This window comes from Castanea sativa, chromosome 4 (genome assembly GCF_040712315.1).
Source record: "Castanea sativa cultivar Marrone di Chiusa Pesio chromosome 4, ASM4071231v1".
Lineage (NCBI taxonomy): Eukaryota > Viridiplantae > Streptophyta > Magnoliopsida > Fagales > Fagaceae > Castanea > Castanea sativa.
Genome location: NC_134016.1, coordinates 48771099 through 48790713, shown reverse-complemented (window position 1 = coordinate 48790713; position 19615 = coordinate 48771099). Strand labels below are relative to the sequence as shown.

Here is a 19615-nt window from a genome sequence, read left to right as displayed (position 1 = left end):
AGTGTGTGTTTGGTATTGGCTTAAAAAGCTAGTTTTTTTTTACTATTTAGTTTACTTTTATTACTATTAATAGGTCTCTTCACACTTTTTGATACTATTCATGAATCCTACTGTATTATTTCAGCTACTTTTTAGCTTTCAAAAAAAATTCTATTTCAACTAAATAAGCTATTTCCAAACAGACACTAAGGAAATTTGATAAATTTCAAATTATCATAAAGTCAAATATAAAAAAAGAGTAAAGTTTAGCTACAAAATTGGTTTTATTCAATAAAATAATATTATTTACGCTTTTAATACACATGTCAAATTTTGTGTCAATCGTATATTATTGATTATATGATCTATAAGCTTATATTTTATGCATAATTTTAAATTACAAAACTTACAATTTAAATAATTTATTGATGACATGTCTATTGATTTTTTAATTTGTTATAAATTTTGCAAGCACGAAACATATGAAGAAAAAACGTAATCCAATGGTGGATTTGTCAAATTTTACCTTAAATAGAAATATATTGAGTAAAGTTGTAACCTTAAGTTACAACCAATTTTGCAGCTAAATTTTGTCTTATAAAAAATAATATAAGCATTAAAATTAAAATTATGTGATACAATTAGTCAATAACTTAGTGTATCATTGTCACAAGTACTCTCCGAGATTTGTTAAGAAAACTAGCAAGGGTTGCACGTACTGCCCCTTGAGTGAGAAGATTCAAGATAATTTTTTTTTTGACATAGTATCAAACCATATATTTTAATTTAGGATAGTCATTTAACATATGACCGTCTATTTAGTATGATGATTTCTTAAGAAAAGGCATTTGGTATCAAATGATACCATGTCAATGGTATCAAAATCAAATAAATGTAATATATGTTAGCAAAAAATAACTAATCTACTAACAATTGAAAAACATGTGTTAGTGGGTAGTTATTTTTGCACACATGTCTCTCGTTTATTAGATTTTGATACGAATAACGTGATATCATTTGATATAAATTACTTCTTTATTTCATAGAATCTATTTACTAAAGACAATATATATCTACTTACAAAAAAAATTATATTAAAAATGATAACAAATGTCGTCATCTTCCAATAATAAACTACTAAGCTTTGATAAAAACATTGTCACAATATTTAAATTTTCGCAATAAATGATGACATATGCTACAATTGATACTTTCTATCAAATTAAGTATCTACAACAATTTGTAATGAATATTTTGTTATTCATATTTCATTCTTTATCATTTTATTTTTATGAGCCTAATTATGATGCTTAGCTTACTTAATTTTTAATGAACACATTTTTAAGGAAGAAAACAAATAAGAAAAGAACAAAATAACAAAAAACATATGTCATTAAAGTTTCTATTAAATAAAATTATAAATTTAGAAGATTTAAACCACTAATAAATTAGTATTCTCTAGATAACAGATATAATACCATAATTTTTACTTTCTAAGTATGACTAACCCATACAACTCAAAATACACAAAGAAGATTTTTGAGACATTAAAATTTCATGAGGCATTTTAGATATTGCACAATAAAATATTCTAGGAATCATAAGATTTTGTTAAGGTTTAACTAAGAGCGTAACAATATGGACTATATACTTGTCTACAAAATATAAAAGAGGGAATTATTCAACTTTAAAGTTGGGGGATGAAACTACCTCAAATATAATGGGAGAAATTAATTTTTTCCATAATTCTTTTTTTGTGAGTAAAACTATGTGTTTTCTACTTTAATCAATGTGTTAAAAATAAAAAATAAAAATAAAAATAAAGTTGACCATAGAAATTGTCCATAAAACTATGAATTTTGGCTCAACAAATTGGCTAAAAAAAAAAAAAAAAGTTAGGAACACAATAAATGTTACGATATTTTTTCAATACCTTTATTTTACCTATGGTGAGCTCTGGTATATGATCTTTTATAATTTTATTTTAGAGTAATGCTACATCTACAACATTTTCACAACAAACTTTAGGTGATAAATTGTTATTGATTTTCAATTGGAACAACCACTTTAAACTAGACATTAAAGGAAACAACAAACAAAGAAAACCAACAAAAGAAAATTAAGCGTGAAACATTGAATTTTTGCTCATCAAATTTGACTAAACCAAAAAAGAAATCTAGGAACACAACAAAATGTTACAATATTTTCACAATATCTTTATTTTCAACCGTGGTAAGTTTTGGTCTAATATATTATTATTTATTTTATAAAAATGTCTTCTTCATAATATTTTCATAACAAATTCTAGATAACAAGTTGTTATTGATTTTAAAATGGACCCACGACTGATATCATTTTTTTCATCCATCAATAGTAGCTTACCTATGATTTGTTGTGAAATTAATGTGAAAATGTTGTGGACTTTGCATTTTTTTTATTTAATCTATAAGAAACTAAGATGTTAACAATTGTAAAAACATTGTGATAACAACAAGTGTTACAACATTTTTACAAAATATAAATTTTCAGTTGTGGTTGGTCACAATCTCATATTTTATTATTTTATTTCGACCTATAAAAAATTGATACCTCAATAATTGTAAAAATATTATGAAATTTTATGTCAACATAACAATATATATGCCAACTCATATAAATCTTAAAAAAAAAAAAAACAGCACAAACCAATGACTAGAAAAAAAAATGAAGTGATGAACAGTACATGTTGAGCAAACTAAACAATTCTGTGGCTTTTATCCATTCACACAACAAGTGTTATAACATTTTCACAAAACATTTATTTTTAGTCGTGATTAGTCACAGTCTCATATTTTATTATTTTATTTCGACATACAAGAAATTGATACCTTAATAATTGTGAAAATATTCTAAAATTTGTTGTGTCAATATAACAATATACATAACAACTGATATAAATATTTAAAAGAAAAAAAAGTACAAACTGATGACTAAAAAGAAAGAAAAAAAAAAAAAAACTATAGCTACTGTAGCTACAGTGTTAATTGAGCAAACCAAAAAACACTGTAGCTACTGTAGTTGCGCGCATTGGCACTTTATATATATATATATATAAAAAAAAGGGCACAAACCGATGACTGAAAAAAAAAAAAAAAAAATCAAGTGATGAACAGTACATATTGAGCAAACTAAAAAATACTTTAACTTTTACCCATTCATACAACAAGTGTTATAACATTTTCAAAAAAAATTATTTTTAGTCATGATTGGTTACAATCTCATATTTTATTTCGATCTATAAGAAATTGATATCTCAATAATTGTGAAAATATTGTAAAATTTGTTGTGTCAGTACAACAATATATATGCCAACTCATATAAATATTTAAAAGGAAAAAAAGTACAAACCGATGACTAAAAAAAAAAAGAAAAAGAAAACTGTAGCTACAGTATTAATTGAACAAACCAATAGATAGATACGGTCGAACAATGTAAAAAATATTATAGTTAAGGGATTTATTTAAAAATAAAATAATTGTCGAGGGGTTATACTCCTTGTCGACGGGTTTCCTTTTTTTTTAGCAAGGGCACTTGGTCCCCCTAACACTCGACATTTTGAACGGATGATGGTGTTGAGCTCTTCAAATTTATGCCTTTCACCAATGGAGATCTCATCTTTTTTTCCACCACTATCTCATCTCCCTCCTTGGGTTTAGAGATGGCAACAGGGCGGGGCGGGTCCGAAGGATGGAGTTTTGCACCTGCCCCATATGGTTTTGTCTTACCCCATCCTCACCCAGCTCCACATGACAAAAATTTTTTTCTTACCCCATCCCCGCCCCTTGGGTCCCCGCGAAGCCCCGTCCCACCCCGTAAAACTCTACTTCTTGTTAATTTGCCCACAACTATTACAATTGTTTTTAATAAAACCTGTTTTGTTAATAAAAATATGTTTGAAATCACAAATAAATTTATCCTATCAAATCAAACTAACTTTTAGCAAAAATTGAATAATATTATTAAAGTGTTTAACAAAACAATATCACAATAAAAACCAAAATCTCATAATACCAAATCAATGATTCAATAGTATATAAATTTGTTTATAATAAAGACAAATGAAAATGCTAAAATTTGTACCTTATTTCCAAACTTGCTAGAAAAAAAAAAAAAAAAAAAAAAAAAAAAAGGCAGAAAGCCTTGTTGGGTAGAATAAAACAAGATAATGATATGTTTGTTTAAATAGTAGGGTTTTAGGGTATGAAAAATTAACAATTTAACCCTTATCAATGCTAGGCGGGGCGGGGATGGGGCGGGGCGGGGATGGGGCGAGGCGGGTCTAAATAGTATAAACTCATCATCGCCTCACCACCTTTGCAGGGTGGGGAAAACCCGCGTGGGGCAAAGCGGAGAGGGGTGGGGCAAAATTGCCATCCCTATTTGGGTTTGGGTAGCATGAGTGATGAAGGCTTAGAGGTGGGCTTGTGAAAGCAAAAAAAAAAAGAAAAAAAAGAGGAGCCTTGGCAGATCTGATGAAGCAATCCCATAACTGAAATGAGAAATAAGAGTGGCATGGGATTCCTGTGGGGATGGGGCGGGGCGGGGCGGGGCGGGGATGGGGTGGGGCGAGTGGGGTCTAAATAGTATAAACTCATCCTCGCCCCACCACCTTTGCGGGGTGGGGAAAACTCGCGTGGGGCAAAGCGGAGAGGGGCGGGGCATTTATTTCAAAACCTTCCACACCCCACACTGCCATCCCTATTTGGGTTTGGGTAGCATGAGTGATGAAGGCTTGGAGGTGGGCTTGTGAAAGCACCAAAAAAAAAAAAAAAAAAAAAAAAAAAAAAAAAAAAAAAAAAAAGAAGAAGAAGAAGAAGAAGAGAGGAGCCTTGGCAGATCTGATGAAGCAATCCCATAACTGAAATGAGAAATAAGAGTGGCATGGGATTCCTATGGAGTTAAAGCAAATATTCACAACTCTTGAAGAAAATAACAAAGAATAGAAGAAAATATGAAAGCTATATTGCAAAGGAGACAAAGTGGCATGAATAAAAAAAAGGGGGGCCTATTGAAGAAAGTGGCGTGAAGGCCACTAAAGGAGAAGAAAAGAGACATCGAAGAAGCATATGGTATGATGTGTTGGCTAAATCCCAAATGAAAGAAAAGTAACCTGATGCAAAACTAAAGCAAGGAAGTGAAATGGCAAAAGTGGTGTGAAAGTCCAAGCTTTTAAAAGAAGTAATGCAAAAGCCACCTATGTAGTATGAAAGTCAAAGGCTACAAAGGAGGAAAGCCAAAGTCACCAAGGTGTCAAGGAAGTGAAGGTTCCTATGGTAAATGCTAACGTTACCATTGCACGTATGAAAGTAAAGACTAATGATGAAAAAAAAAATTCTAAAGCTACGTGTGGACATAAAAATCAAGGAGCATTTTGGGTTGGACCTATCACTTAGTTACAACTCGACTTTCTTGGACTTGTGACCACGACATCTCTACAAATGGGCTTCATTGACCCGTATCTTCTCAAAAAAAAAAATCATTTGGGTATACTAATTCCCAAACTACAACATCTACAAGCAATGAGAAACGTCAACTACTCATACGCATGCCGTAAGCGCTATGTGTGCTCGGGGGGCTAATGTTGATACCCATTTTCGCTATACATTTTTTACAAGCTCGACTTTCTTGTGGGTTCAATTCATGTATTATATTTTATTTATTCTTTTAAGTATAGCCCAAGCTTATGCAACATATTGGGGAAATTGAGGATGTGTGGTTTGGAGGGTATGAGTTGCTTCCTCTTGGACCTTTTGCATAAGCCCAACACATGTGTACCACCAAGTGGGTAAGGGACACTAATAGCACCTTAGGTTCATGGTAGAGGTCTTGTACCTAAAATTTCCACCCCAAAAGAGCTTTTATACTCTTGTTGACTGTGGCCCAACTTTTCTGATCTACCATTTTTTGCCTAAAATATATAGCTTGCCCTAAATGGCTGGCCTTGTCTGCTACAACAACTAAATGCAGTCTCCAAGGACCTGCCATGTCTAGGAAGCATCAACTCATGAATTTAGGCTACTTTAGTTCCCAAATTATGCAAAAAGCATGACAACACTCTTACCCAATTAAAACAAATTTGACCTAACCTCTTTGATTGATATCTTGGAGTTCAAAGCCTCTTTTATTGACCAAAAAACCAGTCACTTAGAGCACCCCAAACTTAATACAAAAAGCCCTAATAAGATTTAAAAGGAACCAACCATGTTTTATCTAGATAGTTGAAGCTTTATAGCAAAAGCCCATTCAGCCAATCAACATTATCACAATTCTGAAGTTTAGTGGTAGAAATATGGATACAAGAGAACCTTCTCTCTCTTCCTCACAACCTCTCTCAATTTACTCTTCTCGTTGACTGTGGGTCGAAATTTCAGAATTGTGTACTTTTTCTACATTTTCTTGTACTTCAATTATGACATTTTGATTTTTTTTCTTATTAAAGCACCATTAGCCTTTTATTCATTATACATTTGGAATTTTAAGCTTGATTCTCCAAATAAACATTTCTAAAGAATCCAAGGGGAGATTTGGGCTAATCTTGCATTTTTGGCGTTTGTCGCAAAAACGTCCCCGACATTTTGGGCTAATCTTGCATTTTTGGCTCTTGTCACAAAAACGTCCCTAACAACAACTAAGTTTTGATAAAATATTGTCACAATATTTAAATTTTCGCAATAAATGATGACATATGCTACAATTGAAACTCTTCATCAAATTAAATATTTACAACTATTTGCAATGAATATTTTGTTATTCATTCTTCCTTCTTTATCATTTTATTTTATGAGCCTATCTACGATTTTAGCTTACTTAAGTTTTAATGAACACATTTTTAAGAAAGAAAACAAATAAAAAAAATAACAAAATAACAAAAGGCATATGTCACTGAAGTTTCTATAAGATAAAATTATAAATTTGGAAGATTTAAACCACTAATTAATTAGTGTTCTCTAGGTAACAAATAGAATACCATACATCACCATTTTTAATTTCTAAGTGTGACTAATACATAAAACTCAAAATACATGAAGAAAATTTTTGGAACATTAAAATTTAGTGAGGCATTTTAGATATTGTTGTGAGAGATTGTGGCCCCAGCCCATTTTTAGATGTTGGGCCAAACCTACATGAATGAGTGAAGTCGTGTTATTGCCTCTCAAAATGGAGGTTCGACTGATTATATTTTCTCCTTTAGATTAAGAGTTTTACAATGGAGTTGCCGCTTATTTAATTATTGGAATAAATAAGAAAACCAAAATTGAAAAATTCCTAATTTTATTGATTTGCAAATGAATTTACATTGATCATAAGAAATTACATGGTTTTGGTCCTAGATACAATCTAATATAAAGTACATGACTTTGTTTCCTAATTACAATCTATAAATTGAAAATTACTTGGATAATCATTGATCTATCAACCCTTGATCTATCTAAGCTCGGAAGCTATGTTACAAGATGGAAATATGTTAGGCACCTATCTTGCCCAATGAAACCAGTCTTCTAGACTTGATGGCCAACATTCATATCATATCATCAAATATGTCAATCAATTTGCATGTTGAATTTGATGTGTGTACATGTGATAAACCCTAATATGATTTATTAAGCATTGCATTTGGATTGAAAAATAAATTCAAGAATATGTGTGGATGGTGATATCCTAGATTCAAAGATTTGAAAGAATTATGAAACAAACATCTTCTTCATATTTTTTTTATGTAGATTTAAGATCAAAACTAGTGTTATGCACGAACATGTGATGAACAACCAAGAACATGTGAAGAACACATAAGAACATTTAAGAATATTCAAACATATTCAAGGAATTTAAATAAACACTAGCATGCTCTAATCTTACATTAACATTATAGCAACATGAAAAATCAGTTAAGGATAGTGATTATACTTCCATGTAAGATCCACACGGTGGAGGATGAGAATTTTAATGGAAGTCCTAAAGATGGAGGAGAAAAAAAGAACTAAGAGAGGGAGAGTGAGTCTCACTTCAATACCTTGAGTATCAAGAAAACCAAGATATGACAAGACTACTCTACTTCACTAGAACTCAAAAGAGGAGAAGAAAAGGGGTTTTTTGTCTTAGAATGGAGGAGAGGAGGAGTTTATATAATTGTGATGGAGAAAATATGAATGGAAGGTTATTTAATGAGGGTTGACAAAGTATCAAAAATAATCATGAACCTAGATCTTATTTTAGACTTTGGAGAAGTCTGGTGCATTAAATGTAGAGATTGGAGGAAGTGAGGAGCAAGCAAAATTCTGTTTTCCCGTAGCTATTGTAACAGTCTACAGAGTCAAATTCAAAAAATCATATCTTACTCAATTCTAATCGAAATTGTCTCGTTCTTGTGCTCAAATTGAAGTTCTAGATGTTTAGTTTTTGGGAAAATTAACTTCAGTTACAAATTCAAAATATTTTGAGAGATATCAGTAAAATGGTGAGCAGAGGTCATTTGTTAGAAAATAATTTTAGCACAATTAACATTAATAGGTCCCAAATTAGTTTCTAATTAATATTAATAGGTTCCAATCACTACTATTTCAGACTTAATTAGTTCCAAATTTACCCTAATTAAAAAGATAATTGCACATATTACTCTTTGAATAATTAATGTTTGACTATCTAATTAATTGTGTGCAACTTTACCATAAAATATAGTCCTGACCAATCAAATTATGACACGTCATTAATCTCAAATTGATTATAATTATAATTAATTGGAATCAATTGTACATAATCACATATAGTCAGACTCAATTTGTGATAGTGCATCTCGGCCATTAAAACTTAATTTGGTGATAACTTTCAATCTGTTGGTCTGATTAGGGCTTATGACCAGTCGATTTGATCGTTATAATATCAAAATGATTTTGGTGAAATGAGATTAAGGATCTAATGGCCAGAATTAAGATCCATGTTTCCATGGTGAAATTACCCTTTTAACCTCCATGTGAGGTTAAATGCGGGTTACAAAATGGGATGTCAACAATTGCACAATGAAATATTCTAGGAATCATAAGATTTTGTTAGGATTTAACTAATAAAGTAACAGCAGAAACTATATACTTGTCTACAAAATATAAAGGAGGAAATTATTCAACATTAAAGTTGGGGGATGAATCTACCCAAACATAAAGGGAGAAAGTATTTTTTTTCATAATTTGTTTTTTGTTTGTAAAAGTATGTGTTTTTTACTTTAACAAGGTGTTTAAAAAAAAAAGTCAGCCCAAGAAAACTATCCGAAAAAAGTCAGCCCAGGAATACAATAAATGTCATGATATTTTCTCAATACCTTTATTTTAGTTATGGTGGGCCCTAATATGATATTTTATAATTTTGTTTTAGAGTATTGCTATATCTACAATATTTTCACAACAAGTTCTAGGTGGTAAATTGTTATTGGTTTTTAATTGGAATGACCACTTTAAACTATAGATTAAAAAAAACAAACAAACAAAAATCCAATAGAAGAAAATTGTGTGTGAAACAGTGAATTTTTGCTCACCAAATTTGACTAAACCAAAACAAAAGTCTAGGAACACAACAAAATGTCACAATATTTTCACAATACCTTTATTTTCAGTCGTGAGAAGTGTTGATCTAATATATTATTATTTATTTTATAGAAATGCTATCTCCGTAATATTTTCATAACAAATTCTAGCTGGCAAATTGGTTTTTATTCTAAAATGGACCCATAACTGTTATCACTTTTTTATCCATCAATAATAGCTTACCTATGATTTGTTGTGAAATTAATGTGAAAATGTTATGAATTTAGCATTTTTTTTATTTGATCTATAAGAAACTGAGATCTTAACAATTGTGAAAATATTGTGATAACAACAAGTGTTACAACATTTTCACAAAACATATATTTTTAGTTGTGGTTGATCACAGTTTCATATTTTATTATTTTATTTCAACCTATAAGAAATTGACACCTCAATAATTATGAAAATATTAAGAAATTTTTGTGTTAATATAACAATATATATGCCAACTCATATAAATATATATATTTTTAAAAAGAGCACAAATCGATGACTGGAAAAAAAAAAAACCCAATGAAGTGAAAAACAATACATATTAAGAAAACTAAAAAATACTATTGCTTTTACACATTCACATAACAAGTGTTATAACATTTTCACAAAACATTTAGTTTCAGTCGTGATTGATTACAGTCTTATATTTTATTATTTTATTTCGACCTATAAGAAATTGATACTTCAATAATTATGAAAATATTATTAAATTTGTTGTGTCAATATAACAATATATATATATATATATATATATATATATATATATATGCCAACTCATATAAATATTTAAAAGAAAAAAAAAAGCACAAACTAATGACTAGAAAAAAAAAAAAAAAACTATAAACCCAAAAACACGATAAGACACTTTTTAAATATAAATACGGCCTAACAATGTAAAAATATTATGGTTAGGGGATTTACTTAAAAATATAATAATTGAAAATCAATAAATAAATATTAAAAAAAGAAATTATATAAAAAAAGTACGAAGAAATAATATTAAAAAAATGGTTGATTTTTCAAACGGTATAAAAATTGAAAGTGCTTGGATGGTTCGGCAAAGTTAAAAAGAAAGAGAAGGGAGAGGAGAGAGTGTTACTTTTTTAGGGTATAACGGTATTTTGAATATATGAGATGCATCCATTTTAATTGATTGTCACAAACGCGGAGAGACTGTGCTAGTTACTTTTTCCTCAAGTCTTCCCTCAAGTCTTTCTCTCATAAAAAAAAAGAGTGCTCTCCTCAGTCTCTCCTATCTCATTTCTCTCTCTCACAAACTCAGATCAGGTAAGGAAATTTCGATCTTCGTGTTTTTTTTATTTGTTTTTTCTTTCCTTAATAATTCAATCAGTGAATTTGCTATCAGCTTTATGAATATTGTTTTTGAAAATCTATGATATTTTTTGTTTCATTGATCTCTATTAGGTTGCAGATTTACTGATATCACAAAAATTATATCTATTTCTTTGGCTAGATACATGCCCTCCCTTCCACAACCCCAATCCTTAAAAAGGCCCCAAACGACTCACCAAAGCTATATCCAATTTCACCAAATTTTCCCTTACACTTGATTAAAGAAAAACAGAATTGATGAAAAAATGTTTTCTATAAGGGAGGTTAATTAGTACATGGTCAAGTATTATTTGAATTTGAACTCCAAATCTTAGAACCCACGTTTCTCGCATCTGTAGCAATATTTGCTTTTGTTGTTGCCAATATTTGTGGGATTTGTAGGAATTTCTCCACAATGCTGCATAGACCAAGAGTTCAATTCCATTAATCTAAGTGTATATATATATATATATATATATATATATATATATTTTTTTTTTTTTTTTTTTGTAAAGCTCCCTCTTAAAAACTTGAACCTCGGCTGTTGCCTCCCAAACCCCCACAAGTTTTTCTAAAGATAATTACAATATACTTCTAATTCTGCAGTTCGAACTCTTTCCCCCCTAACATCTAAACACTTTGTGCATGAAGAGGTGCCAATTTAGCTACAAAGTCCTTGGCTTTTTGGAAAGTTTCCACAATTAACTCATTTATTTTCTATAAGTTAAACTTTATCATATGCTTTTGTTTGTTGTTTTTCTAAGATTATGTCATTTTTTACGTCTAAGTTGATGTTTATATTATTGTGTTTGAGTTGTGTATAATATTGGGAAATTGTTATGGCTCTTTTCTTATTTCACTTACCTAAAATAAGGAATTGAAATATCTGACATATAACATGTTCTTATTTGTGGAACGTAAAGTAGAACTGAAGATTTGGAGTCATCTTTTTGGCTGTCAAGAGCCTTGTAAATTAGTAACATAGGATATTATCCTTAATTATGAAAACCATGAATCCTTTATTAAATAAATAAATAAAAATCATTTTAGTTATCCAAGTGCTGAGTGGCTCCACTTTTAAAAGCTTTTGGGCCGTGATAGTTTCACATCACCTATTGCACTTTTTCAGTACACTACTCCAACAGGCCAACAAAAAAAAAAAAAAACCATTAAATAATCTCTAGTTAGCTATCCCAATTCCACCTAACTATTCTTCTTATTATTCATGAATAATAGAATCTTGTAAACAAACACAAGCATTTTTTCATTATAAAAAAGAAAACAAAACACGAACATTTTAGCTACTAAATTCCTTCTCCCCCTCCATCCAAAAAATAGCTGCCATTTCCCCCAAGAATTTCCCCTCTTAAAATGCCAACATAGAAAATGAACTCTTATGGTAAGTGGGAAGTGTTTATTAGAAATTACAGCTGGCTTTAGATATTGACTAATAAGATACGAAATTACAATTCTGATTGACCGCAATGACCTGTATGGTGCTTAGAAATTTTCTCAGAGTTAAAAGTTTCATAAAGAAACTTCCATAATATTGCGATGAAAGCAGCATTAGTATGGCACTTAAAAGTTTGAAGAGTTACTGGTCACACCGAAAGCAAGCTGCCTTTAAAGGCTCCTCTTGCTTGCATTCACCCTCTTCCAAATTTGTCATTCACTTTCCGATATTGACAACCCCTTAATAGTTTTCTTTCTCATCCTTCCAGATCTTTACAACAGTCTGCTCATAAATCTTGATGGCTCTTGTGATCAGCAAAGGAGTCTCATCTTCCCCTTTCACCCACCAACCCAAGAACTTTGATGTCTTCTTGAGTTTCAGAGGTGAAGATACCCGTTATGGTTTTATTAGCCATTTGTATGAGGCTTTGCATTTAAAGGGTATTCACACCTTCATCGATGATAATCTCCAAAGGGGAGAAAAAATTTCTACAGAGCTTTTGAAAACCATTGAGAACTCAACAATATCAATAATTGTACTTTCTGAAAATTATGCATCATCCACTTGGTGTTTGGATGAGCTAGCCAAGATTGTTGAGTGCGAGAAGAATGGCCAATTGGTGCGACCAATTTTTTACAATGTGGACCCATCAGATGTACGTAACCAAAATGGAAAGTTTGGAAAAGCTCTAGCTAAATATGAAAAAAACATTAAGCACAGCAAGGAAGTACAAAGATGGAGAAATGCTCTCCAAGAAGCAGCCAATATATCTGGTTGGCATTACAAGCATAGGTATGTATTCAGTGACAATTCTTGTACTTTTTATGAGTTTTAGTGGTTTGTCCCAATTTTTGGCCAAATTATGAATCTAAATTTTTTTTCCTTCATATCTTCTATTATAGAAGTTAGCTCGCAATGGTATAAACTAGAAAGATGATATATTTTTTTGGAGAATTGGTAGAAAGAAGAATTTAAATGTACGTTACCTTACCAATTAAATAGGAGTTTCACCGACATATTATTCATTTAAAATTTTTTTTTAAAGCTTCCTCAATAATTTATTTCTAGTATTAAAAGTGAGTTTTAGTAAGTTTCAGTTGTCACCTAACTAGATTTTCCAAGCAACTTCATGTTAAAATTATAGTTATCAAAATTGTACCAAACTGATGATTGAACTGTCAAGCTAGTGAATCATATGAAATTTTGGATTGGTACGAAGGAAACTGTCATATTTTTTATTTTTAAAAAGGGTTAAACCATGAAAAAACCACCAGGACTTTTAGAAAAATACCAAATTGCATGATTTTATTCAATCTGTTTGGTTTTTAATATTTAGGTCATTTTGACCAATTCAAAATGTCCTATTATTTAGTCATTTTTATATACTAGTATATGTTAAATTCTATATTTATATAAATTGTCTAAACAATAATATTCTATTAATCTCATTCTATGTTATACCTACATATTTATGTACTAATTGAATACCATTGCATTTTTTTTTATAGTATCTTCATTTTTTTTTTGTATTTTTATAATTCATTCTTATTTAAAATTAATTAATTATTTGTCTAACGGTTGAGCCAGTGACAGAATTGTTGAACCAATGAACCACTGTACTACTCCCTTGACGGTTTAATACTTAATTGTTTTGAAACAATGCCTAAAAGCTAAAAATACTTTCTCAACAAAAAAGAAAGTGCTAATGATGGTTATTGATTTATAAATTAGTACATGCCACTTACTTTAATTGCTAATATTTCACATTTAATGCACATGCCGAACATCTTAAATATGGTTTGTCTTCATATTTCTATTTTCTGGTCTAACTCTTTTTTTTTTTTTGTTGATGTAATGTGAATGACAGTGGCAGCGAGTCCAAATTTATCCAAGGAATTGTTGAAGAGATCTCAAATTCTAAATTAAATCGCAAGCCATTATCTATTACTCGATACCCTGTTGGAATAAATGATCGTGTAAAGACCATTCTTTCAGATATTGAGTCAAATGATGCTCACATGATAGGGATCTATGGCCCTGGTGGAATAGGTAAGACCACAATCGCAAAAGCTATTTTTAATAGAATTTTTCATCATTTTGATGGATTTTGTTACCTAGAAAATTTTAGAGAAAAATCTGGGACAAATAATGGTGTAATTGAACTACAAGAGACACTTCTTTTTGAGATCTTAAGGGATCGAAATTTAAAGGTGGGTAACAAATCTAGAGGAGTCAATATGATAATGGAAAGACTTTCTTTTAAGAGGATTCTCTTAGTTCTTGATGATGTGGATAAATGGGTCCAGATAGAAAATTTGCTTGGAGGATGTGATTGGTTTGCTTCTGGAAGCAAAATTATTATAACAACAAGAGACAAACACTTGGGAGCTACTCTTGGAAAATGTTTTTTAACGTACGAGGTTAAGGCATTAGATCAAGATGAAGCTCTTGAACTCTTTAGTAAGCATGCCTTCCAAAGCAACAAACCTAAAAAAGATTATTTGGAACTTGCAAACCAAGTTATACAATATACCAAGGGACTTCCATTGGCTCTAGCAATAATGGGCGCTGATTTGTGTGGAAGATCTAAACCTGAATGGAAAAGTGCTATAGATAAGTACGAAAAAATTCCTAATAAAGAAATTCAAAAAGTACTCGAAATAAGTTATGAAGGATTGGATGAAGCTGAACAAGATATTTTCCTCGATATTGCATGTTTCTTTAAGGGATTTCATAAGAAGTATGTCATGGATGTACTAGATTCTTGCGATTTACATCCAATTTGTGGAATTCCAAAACTTATTGATATGTGTCTAATAACTGTTGATCAATATGACAAATTGTCAATGCATGACTTGCTGCAACAAATGGGTAAGGACATTGTTCGACGGGAATCACCACAACTACCTGGAGAGCGTAGTAGACTATGGCATTATGAGGATGTTCTTGATGTACTAACTGAAAATACGGTATGCATCATTTTAATTCATTTTTCAAAAGGCATATGTATTGGTTTTTATTCCGTTTAAATGTGGAAGAAAATTTAAGTTCATTAGTTTGGTTTTTGTTTAAGTTTATCGTCATTAACACTTTTTACTGTATAGTGTGATTCACTTAATGCTTTGTCTAACTAGGGGTCAAAAAAAGTTCGAGGCATAATGATATGCTCAGCTAAACCATCAAAGATTCAATTAGAGCCTAACTGTCTTGAAAAGATGAAAAATCTCAAGTTTTTTATAGCTAGTAATGTAGAGATTTGTGCAAATCTTGATAATATTCCCAACGGATTAAGGGTGCTTGATTGGCGTGGATTTCCTTTATCTTCCTTACCATCCAATTTTCATCCTCAAAAGCTCACTGTACTTAACATGCCAGAAAGTAGGGTTATATTGTACAAGCTTCTCGAGGTATAATTTTATTTATTTATAATTTATAATTACTTCATTAATGATTGAACTATATTTAACATTTGTTGAAGTTAATTTTGATTTTTTTTTTCTACAGAGGATACAGTGTAAAAGCTTGGTATATATGAATTTCCAATCCTGTCAATGCATTAGGGAATTGCCTGACTTATCGATCGCCACCCCAAACATAAAGCAATTGAATCTTCGTGAATGTATGAAATTAGTCAAGGTTCATGACTCTAATGGATGTCTTGATAAGCTTGAAAGTTGGGACCTTACGGGTTGCATTGAACTTCAAATTCTTCCAAGCTGCATCAAGATGAAATCTCTTAAATTTTTAATTCTTTACGAGTGCAATAGGTTTGAGAGGTTCCCTGATATTCCACAAGAAATGGAAAATTTAAAGTTCCTAAGTCTGGCATACACTGCCATTAGAGAGCTTCCTTCATCATTTGGGAATCTCATTGGGCTTGAACGATTAGATATAGGTTCCTATTTCTATTCGTGTCATCTTCCAAGTAGCATCTATAAATTGCAATATCTTCGCAAACTTATTCTTCATGGCAATGTCCAATTTGCAAAGGACGTGGAGATAGGTAGACAAGCACTATGCAATTCTTATGGTGGCTTTTCAAAATATGTTTTTCAGATGTTGAATCTTGTAAAAAATTTGACTTCTTGTTTCCAACTCTCAAAGAAATGTTTGCTATCAGGGAGTGAAAATTTGAACATCCGAGATAGCATTATGAGATTCAATGGATTAGATTTTCTTCTAATTGAGGATTCCATGTTCCTTAAGAAAATTCCGAAGCTTCCAGAAAGTATAAGATCTGTGTATGTGTCAAACTGCATCTCGTTGAATTCAAAATCATTAAGAAAACTATTCCTTCAGGTACCTCTCTCTTATAAAGAAACAATTTTGGTTACCTTTCCAAATACTTTACTAGTTTTGGTAACTTCCAATTTCTGAAATTTACTAATTGCATGCAGTTTGGAAGAAATTTAGAGCTTTCACCAAATATGAAATGTTCAGGTGTGAAAGGCAACGTATTTGTGGATTCTCATTCACATCAGATTGATTACTCTTCCCAGCTCTCCCTCTCTAAGTTCTTCCTAATTGAAGAAGAGTTACGTTCAAATCTAGATGTGTATCTAATTGATTTTGGAGAGAGATATAATATTATAGTACCAGAAAAGAAGATACCAAAGTGGTTCAACCATCAAAGCATTGAAAGCTCCATATCATTTTGGGTTGGTCCAGAATTTCCAACATTTGCCTTTTGTATTGCTTTTCATCTAGTTCCTTTGAAAGACAGTTATGCAAATAATGATAAGTGCAGTTCTCTCCGTGATGATATAATCAGTTGGGTTTGTGTTGTCAACATTTCCATCAATGGTCATATGCAACCTTTCATGCGGCAGCCGATCTTTCAGGGTTTGAAGTGTGATCATTTGTGGTTTTACGGTGTACCTCAAAGCCAATTGCAGCAGAAATTTGGAGACTTGTTGCAAGGTGATCAAAATCATGTTGAGGTTTCATGTAAAATCTCTCACTGGACAAGTGAATTTGGAAAATTTGCACCTGTCATTGCAAGGATGGGGGCACATGTGCAATGCACTTGTCCTCCTCAAAATGTTGGTGACAACTCTGAGGTCACACCTTTACTACCCCCTTTCTCCACTTCCAATGGACTTAGACGCAGGAGAACCTCAACCTCCTATAACCACTGATGACACCAATTGTCTTTCTTTGACATCTTATTCTAAGATTCCAATTGATATAGCAAATCTGGGTTTCATTTGTGTTCTTCTTCAATGGGCCAGCCCTCCATAAAAGATGACACCATCTTCAATCGATAGGCAGCATTAAAGAAACTGAGAATCTCTTAATCAAATTTCAAAGAAATATGCCCAGGTACTATCATTCAATTGAAAGTTGAAACTGTTTTCCTTTGCATCATCTCTATTCAATTTCTTTACATTGTTGAATGCCGGAGTATGTCTCCCTCTTTTGCTTTATTTGATTTGCATCTTTGGTGGCATTTGTAACTTCCCAATCTCTCTAAATTCAAAGGCTCATACGTACAGAAACTAATTCAATTTGAGAGGACATTAATGCAAAGAAAAAGCAGAATTGATGGTCATTTTATTTGCTGTTGAATTCAATTTCTTGTAATGGTTACAAGAGTTTTCAAAATTACTTGAGAAAAAAGCATTAAATTTTTCTAGTTGATGGACCAGTAAAATCGAGAGGCCTATGCTTTTTAAGACTCACAAAGAACCATCTCATTGCCATAGTCAAGAGATTACTTGTACTGATTAGAATTGTTGTTCACTAGTTGAGCGTATTTGTTATGGGTTGTTGAATGGGCTCACTGGTATAGTGGTATTAGTTCTAAAATGGATAGCTTGAGTGAATGTTGTTGGAAAGTTAAGGTTTGATTGATGGAATGGTCATGGTGAAATTGATTTTCAGCTAGAAGACTCTGTCCAAACACAATAATTGAAAGTTGTTTGAGTCAAAATAGTTTTACAAAGTGGTCAGGTCTGCAAGATTTGGCAGAACTAATTACTAATTATTTAACTAAGATTGACTTATAATCTCAGGAATAGATTATGTTCCCTTCAAAAAATAGATAAACAATGGTTTTTATTTTACTCGAATAGTTCATGATTTTAATTGTCTAAATCGCAGTTGAATTGGATGATTGTGATAAAAGATGGGTTTGAATAAGCTTGGGCCATTGAGAACTTAATGCTATGATCACCTGCCTAGACCTTTGCATAGTAGAAAGCCATTTCTCAATGCTGATTTCCCTCTAGTTGTTTGTGTGAAATGGACCAGTAGTTATTTTATCTTTGTTGTACTTACAGAAATGTAGTTGGCTCCACTTGGATATTTAAATAAGAGTGCAATGATGCTTCTATATAGTGAGAAATCTTATGCATGGATCAGCTTTTTTGCTAGTTGGACATGTTTTTAATACATTTCTGCTGAAGATTTTTGCCTTATAACTCATGGCTGCACCCTTTCTTTGTATTCATACTTTGCAGTCTCCAAACTAACAATTTGTTTAGTATATAATTTTGCATCCTCTGTTTTGATGTTAATTCTTTTTTCTTATGCTAACCTGCTGCCCGATGTTTTCTTTTATAGGCATTCATATGATCTTCTTACTCTTGCCTTTAAATGCAAAAGTCATTTTCCTTGGAAGGCTGAGGACTTGAAATAATGATAAGTGCGGTTCTCTCCGTGATGATATAATCAGTTGGGTTTGTGTTTTCAACATTTCCATCAATGGTAATATGCAACCTTTCATGCGGCAGCTGATCTTTCAAGGTCTAAAGTGTGATCATTTGTGGTTTTACGGTGTACCTCATAGCCAATTGCAGCAGAAATTTGGAGACTTGTTGCAAGGTGATCAGAATCATGTTGAGGTTTCATGTAAAATCTCTCATTGGACAAGTGAATTCAGAAAATTTGCACCCGTCATTGCAAGGATGGGGGCACATGTGGAATGTACTCGTCCTCCTCAAAATGTTGGTGACAACTCTGAGCTTGCACCTTTATTACCTCCTTTCTCCACTTCCAATGGATTCAGACGTAGGAGAACCTCAACCTCCTCTAATCACTGATGACACCAGCTGTCTTTCTTTGACATCTGATTCTAAGCTTCCAATTGATATAGCAAATTTGGGTTTGATTTGTGTTCTTCAGTGGGCCATCCCTCCATAAAAGATGACACCATCTTCAATCGATAGCCAACATTAAAGAAACTGAGAATCTTTTAAATCAAATTTCAAAGAAATATGCCCAGGTACTATTATTCAATTGAAAG

At 31.6% G+C, this 19615-nt stretch overlaps 1 protein-coding gene across 2 annotated transcripts; it reads left to right on the top strand.

Annotated features, from left to right (window-relative positions):
• The first annotated feature begins 10758 nt into the window (after positions 1-10758).
• Positions 10759-19079, top strand: LOC142631688 (TMV resistance protein N-like). 2 transcript variants are annotated; one of them, XM_075805933.1, is made up of 7 exons: positions 10759-10871; positions 12638-13161; positions 14237-15338; positions 15504-15776; positions 15874-16668; positions 16767-17691; positions 18934-19079. In XM_075805933.1, the coding sequence occupies exons 2-6, from the start codon at positions 12668-12670 to the stop codon at positions 17505-17507; spliced, it is 3405 nt and encodes a 1134-aa protein (XP_075662048.1). In that variant the 5' UTR covers positions 10759-10871; positions 12638-12667; the 3' UTR covers positions 17508-17691; positions 18934-19079. The 2 variants fall into 2 exon arrangements, with proteins under 2 accessions (XP_075662048.1, XP_075662049.1); XM_075805934.1 differs by lacking the exon at positions 15504-15776.
• The last annotated feature ends 536 nt before the right edge of the window (positions 19080-19615 follow it).

Coding starts and splice junctions, on each gene's coding strand:
- LOC142631688 (XM_075805933.1), top strand. CDS start 12,668: ATGGCTCTTGTGATCAGCAAAGGAGTCTCATCTTCCCCTTTCACCCAC. Junction 13,162..14,236: donor GGTTGGCATTACAAGCATAG/GTATGTATTCAG, acceptor TGTGAATGACAG/TGGCAGCGAGTCCAAATTTA. Junction 15,339..15,503: donor ATGTACTAACTGAAAATACG/GTATGCATCATT, acceptor TTGTCTAACTAG/GGGTCAAAAAAAGTTCGAGG.